Source organism: Scomber scombrus, chromosome 15 (genome assembly GCF_963691925.1).
Source record: "Scomber scombrus chromosome 15, fScoSco1.1, whole genome shotgun sequence".
NCBI lineage: Eukaryota > Metazoa > Chordata > Actinopteri > Scombriformes > Scombridae > Scomber > Scomber scombrus.
In genome coordinates this window covers 18,586,805-18,605,450 of record NC_084984.1, presented here as the reverse complement: position 1 = coordinate 18,605,450, position 18,646 = coordinate 18,586,805, and the positions used below count along the sequence as shown (strand labels likewise).

Genomic DNA, 18,646 nt, shown 5'->3' with positions numbered 1-18,646 from the left:
GGAAGGGGTGGGGTTGGGGTGCGGGGTTTGGGGGTATAGTCGCTGTTTATGTAGTGGACAAAAAACCCATTGCATGTGACTATTGATATTTCAACTCCTGTCAGTACATCCTCGAAAAAGAAAAAAAAAACGTACTTACTCGTGAACACTTTTTTTTTTCTTTTTTTTGAATGGTTGAGTATTTCCAAATGAGGTCTATCATGAAATAAATATTTCTCTTTTGGTTTAAGTTTGAGACTGAATCATTTAGAATTTTGACTTTGAATGTTTTATTGTGAAAGAACCCTCCCAAAAATCCAGAAACCAGTTTATTCCAGTACATACTTGAAGATGAGAATTTGAACTTCTAGCATAAAGATAAATAGATATATCTACAATCTGAAGATCAGCTTCTTTACAGACACATAACCTGCATGTTGAATGAACAATGATAAGGCCTTTATTATCTAGTCCTAAAAGAAGAAAACTTTTTTATGTGACTAACCTAATTAAGTTGAACGGTGTTATAAAACCGTCACACTGCGCAGCTTTGAATTCACTTAATTAAACTGTACAAGACTCCTGCTGTTCTATATTTTTCTGTTTCATGTGTCCAAACTGCCTTTAAGCTTCTATTCCAGTATTACAGCAGGAGCTAAAGGCCTCTGAGTTCACTCTGCTGCTGATTGTCACACTGCGTGTCCATACTTGCTGTCATATCTGACAGGTGTGTGTTTGACCGGTGTGTGTCCGTGGCTGTCGGTGGAGGGGGTCGGTATGCGTCCATCATCTGTGCCGCCCACCTGACTGTAAGTCACCTGTGGATGCTGACTGGTGCTCCGGCTCGTGCGGCGACTGACGGGGCGGCTCTCAGGAGGCGGAACATCCTCCCTGTTTAATGTCAGAGCAGAAGAGAGGAGAGAAAAACAACAGTCAGAGGACTTTACCGCCCAGAAAATGATTACAGTTCAGACAGGGAGCGCTTGATTTATTTCATGGTACGATGACTCAGACAGCAGCTGTGGCAGCTGAGTTTATGGACGGAGCTTTTTCTGTATAAAATGAGAATCGTAATAGTCATTTATGGAGCTTTAGAGTAGATCTGAATTGACAGTAACAGATTTTCTTTCTTTTTTTTCACCATAACTGGCTCAGCTCCTACTAATTATTAGGAATGTAAAATGCTTGGAAATATTGAGAAAATTCAATCACAATTTCCCAAGGTGTTTCCCAACAGTTCAATTCACAGTGAAATAAATCAGACAAAGAGACAAAATGATTTCATTTGAAAAGTTGGAGACTACAAATGTTTGGCATTCTTCTTGATTAATTTTCTTTTGAATGACACTGATAAATGAAGCTTCTGTTATTTCTGTTACTTCTAATTATTGAAAATGTTTGCCTTTGTTATCACAGAGCGTGCTACAGTTACAGTTTTGGCTCCCTTTTGTGAGCTTGTATCCATATTTACCACCGCTGATATCCAGTATTTACGTAAAGTGAAATAACGCTGCTGTGTGTAGGTGAAGAACATAAATCTTTGTTGTCTTTGCCTATTTTGAGGTTCCTCCCAAGAGCGCCTACTCTCACTGAGACCCTTCTCTCACAGCTTTCTCCTTCTAACTGAAGGATAAAATTCACTCTGGTGTTGATTTCAACCAGAAAGCAACGACAAGAAGCACACAGTAAAACCTTCCCTCGTCAACACTGCTGCCAACAAGCGGGCTTAGATGCTACTTTGCATTCTTCATTTATGTAACTTTGCTGTACTGGCTGGGAACTGCTCATCTGTCAAAGACAACAGAAGCACAATTGATCGACTTTGGCATTCTGTGCTCCTGTGGAGGCCAAGGAAACAGCTTGCTGGTAAAGGGAATACATTTTTTTTTTTGTTAAGCTGAAATAGGAGATAATGTCTGAAGTCTTTGGGGCATGATTTTCTGTGTGTGTGTGTGTGTGTGTGTGTGTGTGTGTGTGTGTGTGTGTGTGTGTGTGTGTGTGTGTGTGTGTGTGTGTGTGTGTGTGTGTGTGTGTGTGTGTGTGTGTGTGTTTGCTATTGAAAGAGACAGAAGTACACACGCCACAATATCAAGTTAAACACCAATTAAATTAAGTATCTAAATTTAGGGCATTTTCTCCGTTGTTTTGTTCTACGTGTTAAGTTATTTGTATCTTTTCCACATAAGGTTTTTCTGAAAACAATTAACATAGAAAATAAACCACTTCCACTTTCATTGGCTTTGTCTTCATAATGAATTTTGCTTGTAAAAAGATAGCTTTTGAAAAGAACTATGTCTGAATTATTTCCTACTCTGCTTCCAGAACAATTGTAAAATGTATCTTTGTGTTTCCATCATTACTTCTAAATTAGCTTCTGCTCAGAGTTGCGATTGCTATATTTGAATAAATAGAAATGTATCTTTCTTTTGTATGAATGTGCGTGAATGGCTGAATGTTGACATAAGGCACTTGGAGAGGTTGGAAGACGGGACAGACGCTATATAAATGTAGTCCATTAACCATTCTCAAGTGACAGATATCTCAAAAACACTTTGTTGACAGCTGATATTTAAATTTAATGTTCATATTTGTGATGTTTTGAGTTGGAGTCTTATTTTTCTGACTGTATTTTGACATTTTTTAAGCTGCAGAGGATACAGTGCTTGAACTAATTTGATACTCTACATGAACTTTTCCCCTCCATCATTCTACAGTGTTTACTGTTTACCTTCAACAGTCTTGCAGCTGACAAATGCGAGAGGAACTATTGCTGTCATTGAGCCATCATGGGCTCACATTGCTGCTTTGTCATCCGTTTCCTGTGAGACATTCTGTACAATTCCACATGCATGTGACTAAACTGAAAGCCTGTATGTCACACATATGGAGAAGACCGTTTTCACTCATGTGGCTCAGAGTGTTTCTGTGTCTCCTGCACACAACGCTGTCCTCCCACACTGACACTGCTCCCAATTTAGCGTCTACTTTGGGAGCATGTGGGCTGCTTTCAGCTGCATTTGAGCCACAACTCCCGACTATTTTTGGGGGGATACGCTGTTAATTTGCACCCAAAAAAAGGAGAAATCCTCTCACAGAGATGTCAGGACGGAAGTTCGGCTGCAGAACGTCGCCTCTGGAGCAGCTCGGGATTCTGCATCCTGCTCATCATTTTATATCCTCTGCTAATCGATTAAAAAGAGCCTTAAACTGGACTTGTGTTGAGGCTCATGCTGCCCTTGTCAACTAGTTTGCACTGCGCCAGAGCAGCAGAGGAGCCTCTAGTTATATCAGCTCAGAAATAAGTGAACATGTAAAAAAAAAAAAAAAAAAAAAAGGATTTGGAGTCTTGTTCTAAAACAGACGTTTAACATGTAAAACTCATAAGAATATTCACACAAATACTTAATGTTATCCTTGGCATTATCATGTGCCATTTACCTTCCATTTTTACATACCATTATTGCTCAGCTTGATTTCATAACTATATAAACTAAAGATAGATAGATAATAGGTGTTAGTTCACCCAACCCTGTGGGTTTTGACACCTGATACTCAAGGCTCTGTTGTTGAGAATATTATGTACTGCACTGAGTTGTATGTGGCTTTTTTCCCTCAAGGGCAAACACTTTAGCTGTAATAGCTATCTGCCAACGAACCCAACACAACCTTTTTTCTCACTTAATCCAGACTTTTAGTCAATGAACATTGATTAGAATTACATAACTACATTCTTGATATTTTTTTAACCTAGAATGTGTTGTTAAATGTTGTTGTAATGCGTCTCCCTCATTTAAGTAAAGCTTTGACTTGCAGCAGCATTTAAAAGCTGCTTCGCTTTGCCTCTTGGTGAAGAATAGTCGAGTTCCACCGAATACAATGGTTCTGATGACATTGACCGACCTTTGCCGTGAAGTGGCTTTAAATATATGTATATCTAGGCATGAAATCTGTTGATCTCCACAATTATATTCTGAGAGGCATGTCACCTTAGCGGGTGGCCTTGCCCGTCATTGATAAGCATTCATTAAATGGCTTCTTTTTTCTTTAAAAAGCCTGTATATATTCACGTGGCGGAGGGCAAACTGAGCCGCCTTGCTCAAATGAACATAAAATAAATCAGATTAGAGAAAGAAAAAAAACCACCAATGAGAAGACAAAATGCAATTTATGTAACTGTGCTAGAGTTTTCTGATGCCACTGTTTGTGTGGTAGCAGAGCGGTTGTGTTTAGCCTCTACTGTTTAGGGATTTGAACATTTTCTCTGCAGCTAAGCTTTGATATTTGCTCAGATTTGCGAACGCCAGGAGTCAGAGTGACATCATTTGAACTGTTGCTTTGAAATTGTGCATTGATGTGCTATGAAGGGCAGAGTTTGAACACCAAAACAGACAATATAGAACTATGTGTACTGTTACATAATTGATTTTTAACCTAAGAGCATCTCTTGCCATGATGATGGCTTTTTGAGTTTTCTTTATGTGGTTTGGACTCAAAGTCATTTCAAACTCCTAGCTTGTTATAAAATGAGCTGAATGTCACAGAAAGATGCTTTAGGATTCATAATAATACTGCCAGAATACAATGCAGGGGCGTAGTTTCAATACAGTTTCAATACAACTTTAAAGTAAAGAGATAGTGAAGGACGCCACTTGAGCATCTTCTCTATCGGTTTTGGGTTAAATTTCCAATAATTTTCAACATGTATCATGAAGTAATTGGACTTAACCCTCCTGTCGTCCTCGAATCAAGGGAGGAAGGGAGGAAGATGGAAGGGAGGAAGAAGGAAGGAAAGGAGGAGGGAAGGGAGGAAGAAGGAAGGAAGGAAGGGAGGGAGGAAGGAATGAAGGAAGAAGGAAGGAAAGAAGGAAGGAGGGAGAAAGGAAAAGAGGAAGGGAAGAAGGAAGGAAGGACAGGAAAGAAGGAAGGAAGGTAGGAGGGAGGGAGAGAGAAAGGAAAAGAGGAAGGGAGGAAAGAAGGAAAGAAGGAAGGGAGGGAAGAGAGAAGGAGGGAGGGAGGAAGGAAGGAAAGAAGGAACAGTCAAAACAGACAGGGTCAATTTGACCCGGGAGGACAACACAAAGGTTAAGTTTAGCATCTAACACGGAACTCTCACATCCTTATGCAACATACTGTATACTGCATATTTCAGCTAAAGAAAAGAGTTTAAAGACATGTTGAAATGAGTTCAGGATGGTGATTGGAGGGCAGTGGAATGTAATAAAAGCTGAATATAGGGTTAAAATGGCTGGACGCAAAGTATTTGGAAGCAGGAAGGTAATAACTCCACGAAGAGGAATTTCTAAATGAGAAGTCACTTTCCGATGGAGGCTCTAACATTTAATCAGACTGTATATTAACGCTGCGAGTTTGAGACTAGAACACCCAGGAGTGTTTGTTGACACCAGAGAGCTTCTTATGTATCTAACTTTAAAAGAAAGACGGAAAAGATCAAGGAGAAGAAAGAGCTGGTAACTTTTTAATGAATCCCACTCACAGCCTTTCAGATGAAGCAGACAGTGGGACGGATGATATTTATAATCTCAGTCCTTACACCTGAAGATCAGTTTGTTTAAGCGCTCGTGTTAATGTACGTTAACACACACACATGGAGAAATTAAATTATAACGCTTGAGGAGCCTGAAACAAAGTTGTTTAGTTGTATTTACATGTTTCTTTCCTCATTTTAATTAAAGTCTGCTACTTTGTTCCTATTCTTATCTGGAAGCTTTGATGTGTGTTGCTTCATATCTTGTAATACACATTTTTTTTAAGAGCTTCGTTGTCTTTTGAAGTGAGTCATTTTTTTAAATGTCTGTTCTCACTTGTCTTTTTTTTCATGTTGTGTACTGTGCAGCCAAAAGCAACATTGGTAAATCAAACCTGTTTGGAAATTGTCCTATAAATGCATGATTTTATTGCCACTAAAGTATGCAGCTGTAAGATTCTGCACAAATATACACAATACATATTTTATCCAAACACTCTTACTATATAATGTAGTGTAAAGCTGACAAAACTACACTAACAGAAGCAGAAGTTTTGTACTCAGGGGACTTTTTCTATGATAAAAGAGGACTGGAGAAACTTTCCAGACAGTGGATTTGTTTGCTTCTTTGCAGCATCTCGTCTCTAACCGTGAAGCTGCCACCACCTTTAAGTCTGTCATCTGCAGGAGCTGCTGCACAGGTACCTGATTTCATTGGAGAACTCCTTCTCGTAGCGACGTCTGCTGCTCCACTTCCAGTAAAGAACCCCGACGAAGACCAGCAGGATGAAGATGAGGAGCAGGGAGCCGACCACTGTGCCGACTATCACCGCCGCTCTGTTTGGAGCTGAAAAAAACAAAACAAGTAAGAAGCTCGGTGGCAGAAAAGAAGAAAATGTGAAGACTTCATGAATTACACTGCATCATTCTAATTGACTGATGTTGTGGTTTCTGACATTGTTTGGCTTCTAACTCTTAAAGTGAAGTGACACCTCATTATAGGGTGCATCTGCTGCCTTTTTATGGAGTAAGAAAAACAGCTGTGTAATTAGGATTTATTACTTTTATAGATTTTATTTGGCCATAGATTTATGTGAAATGCCTGAGCCCACACAAACAAGAATTTAACCCTTTAATTTACCTCAAACCAAAGGATTAACTAATTATCCAATACTAATAATGAAGAAATGTTTTTGTTCTATAACATCTCATAAATCATCTTACAAACCCTTTGGGGAGGCTCCTGAGCCTCACACTTAGAATCTCTGGGGCCAGTTTCACAAAGATGTTGTAGGCGAACTCAGGACTAAGAGCCATGTTTCCATGGTAACAATCCATGGCACCAAATTACAAAAAAAAAAAAAAGGAAGAGGGGAAAACATTGTTCGGAATAGAAAGCAATGACACCAGGGAGAGTTGTAGGGGTCTGCAGTAACTACTTGAAAATCCACAGCACTGGAGAGCTCTCCTTTCTGTTTGCTCAAGGAAATATCCCTGAGAGAGAGAGGTGAGGTATAAGTACTGAAACCTGCTACATTTAGAAGCCACAGCATCTCAACTCTGCTGCAGGTCTGACAGAGGGGGAGATTTTATGCTAAGAGATGTTTTAGTATTGATATTTGTTGAATTCTTCTAGTTTAAAGTCTTGCAACTGTGTCAGTCGGTCATGTTTTTAGCTTGAAAAGAAAAATCAATTTACCCAGAATACATAATCAGTCTTCCTTAAATACAGTCAGGAACTAGACGGCTTTGTAGAAATCATGCATTTAGACTGAAGTTTGACTATTTGATCTAAGCCACAGTCAAAGTATATCTGTGTGAAGACGGCCGACTTTAGGATAGCACCCGCTACTTGAAATGAACATAAATGCCAAAAGAATCTGAAGCACTGACACTGGAAGCTATGAACTCAACATGATGTAAGATCGGGGTCGGCTCCACAGATCACGAGGCACACCAAGACAAACTCATTTTATGGATCCATGCAATTCAGAGTGCTTGTCTGAGTCTCAAGCAAGAGATGATTTATTGCATAATGGTATGAATGTACTCCCTACTGGTGCTCACACAGTCCCCACATCCATTCCCTGTGAGACAGCTTAGGTAATCCTCCAATTTCTGTCTTCTTCAAAAAAGGTATTACATGTGCTGTCCTCATTTAAGAGAACATCTGCATTTCCTTTAAAGTACTGTCATATTTCTCTACCTATTTACACTCTGCCAACTATATAAATGTGTTCTGCTGCTTTTAATTAGTCCATTATTTCAAGTTATTAGGGATCCAAATGAAGAATTTGGATATGTTCCTATAACTGTTGACAAACAAGGCAGCAGAATAATTTCAGGATTACTCGTGCATGTTGTTTGTGTGAGAAGTGGAATAATAACAGGCTCAGCGACAGGAAGTCAGGGATGGCTCAAAATGTTTTGTTCTTTGTGAATAAAAGTGATTTCTTACCACTGACTAGCCCCGTGCGAGAGAAGTGGAGCAATGGGGGAAGTCTTGGCACAACAGCAAAGAGAAGAGACTTAAGAGGATGAGATCTGGGTCTTTTCATGATTGTGTGTGTGTGTGTGTGTGTGCGTGTGCGTCATATGAGATGTTTGTGAACAGAAGCATTCTGTGTGGAGGAGAGGGTGAGGAAGGGGTGTGTTCCCCTTACGCTTGTTCGCTTTCAGGTTGATCCTGCAGTGCTCGGCTCCGACGGCATTGTTCACCTCACAAAGGTAGATTCCTGCAAAGCTCTGCGAGTGGTTGCTGATTTTCAGCTCCCCAGTCACTACATCTGAGAGAACACACACACAACTGCAGATTAACACACGCGGTGCATTCTGTGCAAACATGAGGATAAAATGAAGAAACTCTAATGACACATAGTTAAGGCTTACACACAATCACTGCAATCATATGAATATATTTAAAAAACAACAACAATTCAATCATTATATCTGCATGCAGCCAAAACTTAATGAGTTTCCTGTTGTAAAAGGACACTGATTAATGCAGCTCACATTCAACTATTTTGAGAACATCTCAGAAAATGCTCCGTGTTACGATGAATGAAAAGAGAAGAGTCCACTGAGTTCTCTTTCATATTATTTTAATAATGAAAATAAATTCCTTTTTTCCTGAGAGATGAAAAACAAAAAAACAACAAGCACATATTGCACATTCAGAGAATAAAAGGGTTTTCATTGAGCTTTCCCCACACAGTAAATACTACAGTCACACCCATTCTCATCCACCAGCCCAGATACCCCAACACACACGTTTACTTAAGTCACTTGTGGGGTATTTACATAGACTAACATTCATTTCCTAAATCATAACTGCTACATGCCTAAACCTTATCTTAAAAACCTTATCCAAAAATCAGTGTTTGACCAATTAAGGGTATGGCTTCAGTTGCACAAGCTGTCCCCAAACAACTGGTATGGTTTGTGTCCCTGAAAGTGACTTAAGTCATACCTGCACACACACACACACACACACACACACACACACACACACACACACACACACACACACACACACACACACACACACACACACACACACACACACACACACTCTCTCTCTCTCCCCCTCAGTCTTTGATATGTAGTAGCATCATGACGTCAGCAGAGGTCAGACTTACTCTGTGTGGCTGCAGCAGGCATGAGGCCACCACTTTCTCTCCTCCATGTGTACTTTAAGGGAGTGGAGCCTTGTGCAGACTTGCAGTGCAGGGACACAGGCTCGCCAACCAGCTCCCCTCCCTCCACCCAGCACTTAGGCACAGACGGTTTCACTGAAATCACACAACAAATGATAATTTCGCGCTGCCACTTCCAGTCTATTCCTAGAAAAACGGTATGGCATCATACCCGTGGGATGAACAAGGGGGGAATTTTGATTCAGGCTTTAATTACACAGATTCAGACACAATATCGATTGGGTCATGCCAACCCAATGATTTAATGCATTTTATGATGGAAAAAATCATATGAGGCAGAAAAGTTTAATTTATGAGTTAGAATAAAGTAATGTCTATATTACACATAATAATATCGTTTAAATATATATTTTATCATTAAAACCTGCGTGTATCTACATGAAAAGGTTGAAACTAACCAAAACTTCCTTGTTTTGAAAAGGTGAATGAGGGCAAATTGCCGCCACTTTGCTACAGATCAGTTAAATGACATGATACTGGTAGAGAAAAGGCTTGAAGGTTGTTTCAACTCCAACATCACACATTTAAATGCATTCTCTCCAATTTACATAATAAAAAGTGAATACAAAGAAACCGGCGTATCTGTTGCTTCATCTGTTTTTTAAAGCCCTTATCCAGTTCTGGATCTATGAAATGACCTGTTGGCTCCAAGGACTGCCTGTGTTGCTGTCAGCATGAAAACAGCTTCAGGCTTTCTATTGATATGGAAAGCTTTACTACAGATATTATTTAACAACTACTATTTCCATCATGGGGGAAGCAATTTCATCTGATACAGCTTTTATACCAGGATTGGCGTGGTGAGCCAGTTTGAGTGAGTTTAAAGACCAGAGAGATACTCTGTTTTTTCCACAGATGATGTTAAACAAAGACATCTATTGAACAAAAATCTGTTTCAGCAATGAAATGAATAATTATACGAGCTCTTAACTCTCGGCTTCCAACACCGGACATCTGAAAGTTGCTTGTATATAATGGTGGAGTAGCCCAGGCTGAGCTGGATAGAGATGTTATTTTTGGACATAGTTGGTCAGAGTAGGGTGTTCTGGTCATTTTAAAGCAAAAATAATTATATTATATAAGGGTTAAATCTACATTACTGTGTTAAAGAATGAATTATATTAACCACATATTTTCCTTCACAGAGGAAACAGATTTAATTTAATTACTGTGATGCTTACCATTTAGTGGTTTCTTTCTTCATTTATTTGCTTTACAATTGAGGCTCTATATCTATATATAACTATAGGCATTGCAATTCTCGACAGTGTGTATGGTCTGAGCTGGCCTATATAAGAGAAATTTATAAAGAGGAACAAAAAAAGAAATGTTGGTTGCTAAACAGTGGTTTCATGTTACATAAAAGGACATGTTAATACTGACATCAGATCAATAGAGGTCCTTCAAAGCAACATTCACTGATTGACAATGCATTCAACTCTTCGGATTTACCTTCCACAAGGTTTCTATAGGAGGTTTATGAAACTGGGCTGATTATTTCCTCATATGGTGAAATCCAGATTTAAAATCATAATGTATAAAACTGCCAGTGTGAAGAATCTCCTCCACCCCAATTACTGCTCACACTAACAAAATGAGTTAGACTAGAATCAAGTAAATGACTTTAACCTTCTAGCAAATTTTAAGGCTGTATACGCTGACGAATGGCCTTTAGTGAGGTGTCATACTGCCCTTGTTTTTCAACCACCTTCAACCGCTCAACCGCGCCTTCCCTAAGTTAATTTTATTTATTTCCAATGGTCAGTTTTGTGACCACATTTATCTCTTTTCAAGGCACCTTTACTGTCAACAGATGAAGCAAACTTTGTTCATCTGCTGACGAAGATGTGACATGCTGTTGACAACTCTCTCTACCACAGAGAATGGAGTGAAACAGTAAAATATTGTTGCTCCAAGGAGTAAAAACAATTATTTTATTTCAGTTTCAATGGGTTCAGTATTAGAGAAAATGTACTCTCAAACTTCTCATTAAATAAAGACTTTGTTCTTTGACAGAATGAAAACTGACTGGTAAAAGCCTTTTATAACAGCAGATACGGGGGAAAGCGTCACTCACATCCATACAGAGTGTGGCATCATTGTAGTAATGCTGTTGTAGTCTTAAGGGATAACAGTGTGCCTGACAGCAAGCAACTTGAAATTTGCTCTGTGGTACATAAAGTATAATGCATACTGACATGTGACAAGTCAAATAGGCATCCTATAATGTTAAAAGTAAATATGTGAAGATGCCTTTCTCGCTAAACAATGTCATAGTGTTCAAAAGGTGATCAACATAAATAATGCAGCCAGGTGACATGTGTTAACCCCAGTATGCAACCCAATGCCCCATCTTACCCATTACCAGCAGTGACACCTTCCGCATGTCCACTCCAGGTGATTTCTTCACTTTACACTGATAGGTAGCACTATGAGCAGGTGACAGCAGAGCGATTGAGAGCGAAGCATCACCCAGTGAGGGATCAGGAGCGGCAAAGCTGAGCCCATTTACAAGAGCATGGTTACCATGGTCGTATTTGTTGCCGCTGGAATAAGAGATGAGCTGATGGGAAACAAAATCAGTCAACAAATGGTACTGAATGATACTTTTGATTGATGTTAACAAATAAAAGCTACAATATTCAAATTTCCCCATTGAAGGGTAACATGGTGATTTTAATCTTGTCAACAAATCTCATGTGCCAAACCAACAATGAATTCATCCTAATTACAAGTATTGCTCATGTATTCAGAGTCTAAAGTATCGTATTCCTCTCTGCTGTATAGTCTGTTTTGCTGTCCAAAAAACTATTAAAAACACATCAGTGAGCCACACTGCTGCACATGATATGTTCCTTCATGTTCCTGAAGACTGTGATTGCTGTAGCTTGTTTAGAAATGGCTCCAAGAATAAAAAATAGTAATAAGACAGAAACTCTCAGCAGAGAGGTTTCTAGTAACACCACTGCGCATGTGCAGAAACACAGTTCCGTTTACAGAGCTTCGCTAGTTTGTTGTGCTACATAGCACAGCGTCTTACATCCTCCCACTGCTTCTTCTGATCAAATGATCAAAGCAGGTACATTGCCTTAGTTCCTCCTTTTAGTGAGGGTGAATTGGATGCTTTAATGCTTTTGAATGCATTGCTGCAATTGCTTAAAAGGTGGCCAAAAAATGTGTAGAGCTTGCTCATTGGCAGTGTAAATTGGTGAGGAAAGTCCAGGAAGTGTGTTTAAGATTGTCTGTTGAAGAGATTTTGGATTATGATGTGGTGAAATATACAGTTTTGCATGCCTGTGAAGTATATCCTGAGACATACAGACACACATTTTTAACTTTGTTAATTGATTTTTGTTGGAAGAATTCAAAAAATGTCTGCCAGACAAAATAGCTGTCTATTTGAATGAACAGAAAGTAGATTATTTGTCTAAAACTGCTGTGCTTGTAGATTAATTTGTTCTGAAACACTGAGTTGTTTTCCCTCTGTGCACCGTGAAAATACAAAGTTTGCCAGTTTGGAAAAAAACCTAAGTTGTCACCTGAAAGTTCACGCTGCACTAATCCTGTTTCCTCTGAAAGCTATGAATGTCTTTAGTGCCATGAAACAAGACATCTCAATGTCACTTGTCCCGCTTTCCAAAAGTAAGAGCGGATAAGGAGTTCAAAAAGGTCCAAAAGGTTTTGTTCAATCTGCTCCTGCTGCCAACTACTGAACCTCCAATTCTGATAAGCATGTTCTAGACAAGAACTACCAGCCTTTGATTTTACAAGGCTCTGTCTCTCTGTCAGGGGAAGTAAAAGATCAGGAGAATTTTGCGTGACAGTGAAGATACCCAGTCTCTTATTTTGAATGTTTTGCCTTTTTCCCCAAGACTAATTTTGTGGTTCTGACGTGCTTGTGTGGGGTGTTTTTCTATGCTGTACTCTTGTATATGTCACTTAGGAAATTGGGATTTGTTTGTGTTTACCATTACATGATGTAGTCCTAATATTGGAAAATCATCTGCCTGGTAAAATAAAGTTTTCCAACCCCTAAGGTGATTGAAAAACCCATCACTGATTCTAGTGCTTCTGCTTCCACTGCTGTTAGCTGACCATCTGTGTTTTCTGCCAGTGTTGTTACATGCGTGCAAACATGTAAATTCTCGTATGTGATGGATTTGTCTGATTCGTTCCTGTTCTCAGCAGATGGTCCAGAAAAATCAGGACCATTTGTAGGAAAATCTGAAAAGTGTGTGACTGCTAATTTGTTACCTTTGCTACAGCTAATCTGTCTTTTGTGGTTGAGAGGGATGAGTTTATCCAAGAGCAGCAGACCAACCAAACTCTGGCTACGTGCCTATCATCTGCTGCCAGCCTGAACAGAGAGCCCATGCATGTACAGCATTGATAATGTGTATTAATGCGTATCAGTATCCTCCCTCATCCGGTGATCTAGGCTGGGATTAATTTCAACAAGTTGCGCCACAAAATTCAGTCCACAGTTCTGCCCATGATAAATTTGCTGATCATTTAAGAATTCAAAAAAATAGTGCCAGCATCTTGCATTACTTCTTCTGGTCAGGTTTAATTTAGAAGCCAACATGACCGAGTACTGCTGTCAGGTTAGTGACAAGCCAAACTAGGTTATTTCCCTGACTCTATTGCAACCAAATCCAGTGATAGGGGAATCTTTTGAACACAAAAACTTTGTTGGTCCACTCCCAGTATCTGTTGAACTTGTTGTGTACAGCCACAAACTACCCACAAAGTTGTACCATTACGCGTCCTATAGGCCAAATCCATTGTGAAAGCCCTTGTGAACTTCTCCACTTTCTACATCAAAAATCTAGCACTTATCATCCTCAGTCCCAAGGCATACATGAAAGTTTTATGTCATACATGTTGAGTAAATACTTGAGTCAGAAAGCAAGGGGCATGAGGGGCTACCACTACTCTTCCTCCTACCTGCCTGAGAAAGTGTGCAGGAATCAAGAGGTTGCAGGCCCATGGAGTTAGTGTTTGGTCATTCTGACTCTTCTAGCCTCAGCCAAAGGGTCCTAGATTATGTGTCTACATAAAATCTGTGAGAATGTGCACAGAGCCCTTTCTGCATTACAAAAATAGACGAAAAAAGAAATTTGAGTTTCTGAAGAGAAATTCTCTAGTTGGTGACAAAGTTTTGGCTCTCCTTCAAATTTTTGGTTATTCCCTTCAGGCAAGTTTTGTGGTCCACATGTAGTGGAAAATAAATTGAGCTGAACTATGTTGTCAGCCAACCAAAAAGAAAATCCTATGTGTGTCACATGAATAAGTTGAAGCCATATTTTGTTTGTTTGTTGCTGCAGTTTTTCTTGTCACCTGCCATGCCTTCTGCTGTGTCTACAGTTGTGCAAGTACCTCCCTCTCAAGTGCTGAACCTCCGGTCTCCAAAACTCAGACATTCTGAACATTTACACCACTTGGATAATTTGGCTCAGGAAGGTTGTTTGATTGAAAACAACCTCCCTTCAGTTTTTATACACTCCGTCCTCCACCACTGTCCTCTCCCATGACATTGATGTTGGTGACCATCCCCCGATTAAAAAGCGTGCTTGCTGCGTTAATCCTGCTAAACGTGCTCTGCTCCAGCAGGAGTTCACCTATCAGTTGGAGAATGGCTTAGTTTATCCCCAGCTCCAGTGCATTGAGTACTCCATGTTCTGCTCCTGCCCAAACCAGATAAAACTCCATGTATTTGCACTGATTCCTGAAAAGTAAATGAAGGGACAAAAGCTGATTCCTGTCCTCTGCCCAAATGGAGGACTGTGTGGACAGGGTTGATTTAGCCAAATTTGTCACCAAACATGACCTTTTAAAGGGATATTTGTTACATGAGTCTGTGGAACATCTGCCATGATCTCTCCCACTAATTTAATATCTCCTTAACCTGCTGCCACTCCTTGAATGTCTCTCTTCCTCTCTTTATGTGAGTGCGTGATTGTCTATCTGTGCTGGAGATGGAGCAGAGCCACACCAGCTGCACCTCATCTTAATAATAAAGACCTCTACAAATATTCAGCACTGCCACTTCCACTGTACCAGACTGTTCTGCCTTCAGCCCTGCACCACTCAATTCCTCAGCCTCAGCTCCTGGCTCTCAGCTACCCGCCCAGCTTCCATGAGCTCTGAAATAAATCTCTTTTACTTAATTCCAGTGTCCTTGTCTGTATCTGCATCTGGGTTCACTTGCTCTGCAGCCCACTTGTAACAGATTCAGCAAGTCCCTTTTACTCCCTGTGCACCAGAGATGTCCATCTTTGTCAGAAATGCACCTGCTACTTTCCAATGCCTAATAAACATAGTCATAGCTGGTGTAAAACTTTGAGGCGTACCATTGTGGAATACTCAAGCACCTGTTCTAAGCACATTTAAATAATGACTGTCATTTTCGACAGCATATTTTGCTTTGAATCTGGCCAAGTGTGATTTCAGTAAAGCCACTGTGACTCATTTGGGAAGACAAGAGGGCCAGAGTGAGTGTCACCCACTCACTGCAAAAATCCAAGCCATCCTGAGCTCTGTCATTTCTTGGGAATGTTTGGCTACTATCGTGGCTGCTGCAGAAATTTCACAGATGATTTTGCCCCCCTCACAAGTTTGACTAGTGCCAGTTAAACCTTTTGAGCTCTTTTCTGTAATACGCCTGTCCTACCAGCCCATGACTTAGCATGTCCATTTAAGCTTGGGGTGGATGCCAGTACCAGCGTGGGCCGGTGTCACTACAGGATAAGCAGAGCATCAATCACCCAGGTTGCTACTCCTCAAAATTTCAGTAAACCCCAGATGAAATACAACACCAATGAACAAGTACCTCTCCCTGCTGCTTGGGTTGCAGCGCTTTGAAGTCTATGTTGGCTGTATCTCGCTGCCCCTTGCTGCGTTCACCGATCACAACCCGCTTGTTATTTATGCCCGCAAGAAAGATTCAGAAAACGTCTTGGCACTCTTTCTCCATGTTCCTAATGATTAAACATTTTGGGGGAAATGTTTGATTTTCAGGAGGGTGGGTATTATGGCCCTAGCTATGTATTTAAATCGTTAACAAGCCTTTTTCTAAACTAGTTTTTGGACAACGGAGTTCTACAGCAAAGAGTAATACGATATATCAGACCTTGGATACACACACAATACTTGCAAGTAGGATGAATCCTCAATTAATGCTAATGTTGGTTGGTCTTATTAGGATGATAATGCTGTTTCCATAACAACTTTATAGTGTGATAATAGGTCAGGGCTCTATGTCCATCAGCTTGTTTTAAGTTCTCTTGCTCTCTAGTGGCATACAATTGACAAAAGCAGTTTTCAGTTGGCAGTGGATAAATATTTAGATTAATTTAGAGTAAAAAGCTGGTGTGTTAAATTTGCAAACAAACCAATTATCTGGACTGGTGCCTTGTCTGGAGCAGCACATACCGGACCAGGTCAATCCTTATATCGACTGTGATAAAAAGCCTGCTGTCTAAGGGCAAAGATGGAGAGAAAAAAACATCCTTCCATGTCTCCGAACGCTAATGACTCATTTAATTTAAACAGCAAATGGGATAAACAACTAATTCCTGTGAAATTAAAAAGGTTGTAGGAGTTCATCCGCACTCCGGTCTCCTGACAGGAATTCTGATATAGAGGTGCAAGCACATCACATGAGGTTAATAATTTGAAGGTGTGAAATTTGAATCGAGTAGTTATTTTGAAAAGGATGTTTCCTGTCATTATGGCTCGTGTCGTGAGACTCCGGTTGTATTATGGTTTCTAAGCTTTATTATGAACCAACTGTGCTTTGAATCCTAATGAGCTCAGATACGGTGTTGATATTGAAATGGAACTGTTTCATTTTGCACATGTGTAATTTCCAAATAATTTCCAAGATTCTTCCTGGAAAGAACTATGCAATTTAGAACTAATTTTAGGGCAAAATGGAGACAACATTCAATTGGTACATATAATTCAAATTAACTGCTTATGTAACCTAGAGTCAGTTGTCATACAACAATACAGGAAAGCATTTAACATGTAGAAATGAAAACACAAACCACAAAAGGGTAGGCGTTTAAGCATAAATTACTGGTGGATTCTGCTTTATAATCCCCATATATCACACCTGACATATTTATAGTATCATCTGCACAACTCTAATTCAGCTTCTTACCATGTGATCTTTCTGTGTGGTGTCCGGGCTGACCAGTGACCATTCAATATCAAGTTCTCCAGTATCTAAAGCGCTCAGTGTGTAACTGCAGCCCAAAGTCACACTCTCCCCCTTGGCCTTCTGGATGGTCTGCGGGCCTGTAGACGTCACCTGCACCGCTCGTGTGCATTTGAATTCTTCATAAATAAACACAAGTCATGAAATTAAATACAGACACATATCAGCTGTTTCTTAATACTGATTTTCATGCACACAGTTGTATGGGGGATATATTTGATAGTGACTCAGATTGTTTTCTCAAAGGAGGTCTGAAAGCAATAAAAACACATAGTCGAAGCCAAATTTCACACAGGACTACATGACTTACAATAAGCTATTTAAGACACATTTTTATATAGTAAAAAAAATAAGGCCACAAATAATAAGAAAGCTGGAATTCAGATTCAGATGATGTTCAATGATACTGTGCTGTATGTCAAAGTATAAGAATTGCAAAATGAAAGGCAATTTATGTATTTTTCCATTGATCTTATTGCAAATGTTACATATTTGCATTGATGCACTTGAAAATAAACTATAATTTTAGAATAATACTCTTGAAGTATAATAATAAAAGTACCAAGCATGCTCTTTTTCAAATTAGATTTCTGATGTGAGTTGTTGAAATTCATCACTCAGTCTCTATAGATCCACACTAAACACTTCAGCTCAAATCCCCAGAACATTAGGGAGTCATCAGTCATCTGGAGGCATATTCTCAAAACCTGATTGGACAGACATGAGTGCCATGGTAACACATTTGGAAGCTTATACCACGGAGGCCTACAGCTTAGCAGTGTTCAACACAGACGAGACATGAAGGTCTCAATAATGATTTCTGAAAAAATGCATTAGTCAGTGCCGCACTTGATGAAACACAATGTTCTGGATAATAGAGGGCTACATCACTGTATCTGTAGGTTTACTTGTTTCTATGTGCTCATGTGTTTGTATTCTTACCTGTGCTCAAGAGACTTGCAGTGCATAACAAGAACAAAGACAACCGAGGCAGGCGGAGAGCTGACCTCAAACGACTGCAGAACATAGTGGCCCTGCTTAACATAAAATCATTAGGACCAAGTGCTAAAAATGACTTATTATAACAATCAGATAGTGCAATTACTTTACATATCTAATATATAAAAGTAGATACATTTTTTCTCTCTACTGTACAGAGACAGCTTTATCTTATAGACACATTTAGTAGAAATTAAGCTATCTAGGAAGCTTATATTGATACTGTATTACCTGAATGAAGAT

At 39.6% G+C, this 18,646-nt stretch overlaps 2 protein-coding genes across 2 annotated transcripts in view; both read right to left on the bottom strand.

The window, feature by feature from the left end:
- Positions 1-18,646, bottom strand: part of LOC133994936 (leucine-rich repeat transmembrane neuronal protein 4-like) — a 933,350-nt gene that overhangs the window by 753,148 nt on the left and 161,556 nt on the right. The window lies entirely within an intron of this gene.
- Positions 647-18,431, bottom strand: vsig8a (V-set and immunoglobulin domain containing 8a). The gene is made up of 7 exons (XM_062435276.1): positions 18,347-18,431; positions 17,348-17,523; positions 11,539-11,743; positions 9,103-9,255; positions 8,128-8,250; positions 6,170-6,311; positions 647-870 (listed from the first exon to the last, which is right to left on the bottom strand). Exons 1-7 carry the CDS (start codon positions 18,429-18,431, stop codon positions 669-671), a joined length of 1,086 nt encoding a protein of 361 aa, XP_062291260.1. The 3' UTR covers positions 647-668.

Excerpts from the sequence above, each read along its gene's own strand:
- vsig8a (XM_062435276.1), bottom strand. The coding sequence starts at position 18,431 with ATGTTCTGCAGTCGTTTGAGGTCAGCTCTCCGCCTGCCTCGGTTGTCT. Across the intron at positions 11,744-17,347 it reads CCACACAGAAAGATCACATG|CTCATCTCTTATTCCAGCGG; the intron begins GTAAGAAGCTGA and ends GTTTCCCATCAG. Across the intron at positions 9,256-11,538 it reads GGTGTCACTGCTGGTAATGG|TGAAACCGTCTGTGCCTAAG; the intron begins GTAAGATGGGGC and ends GTGTGATTTCAG.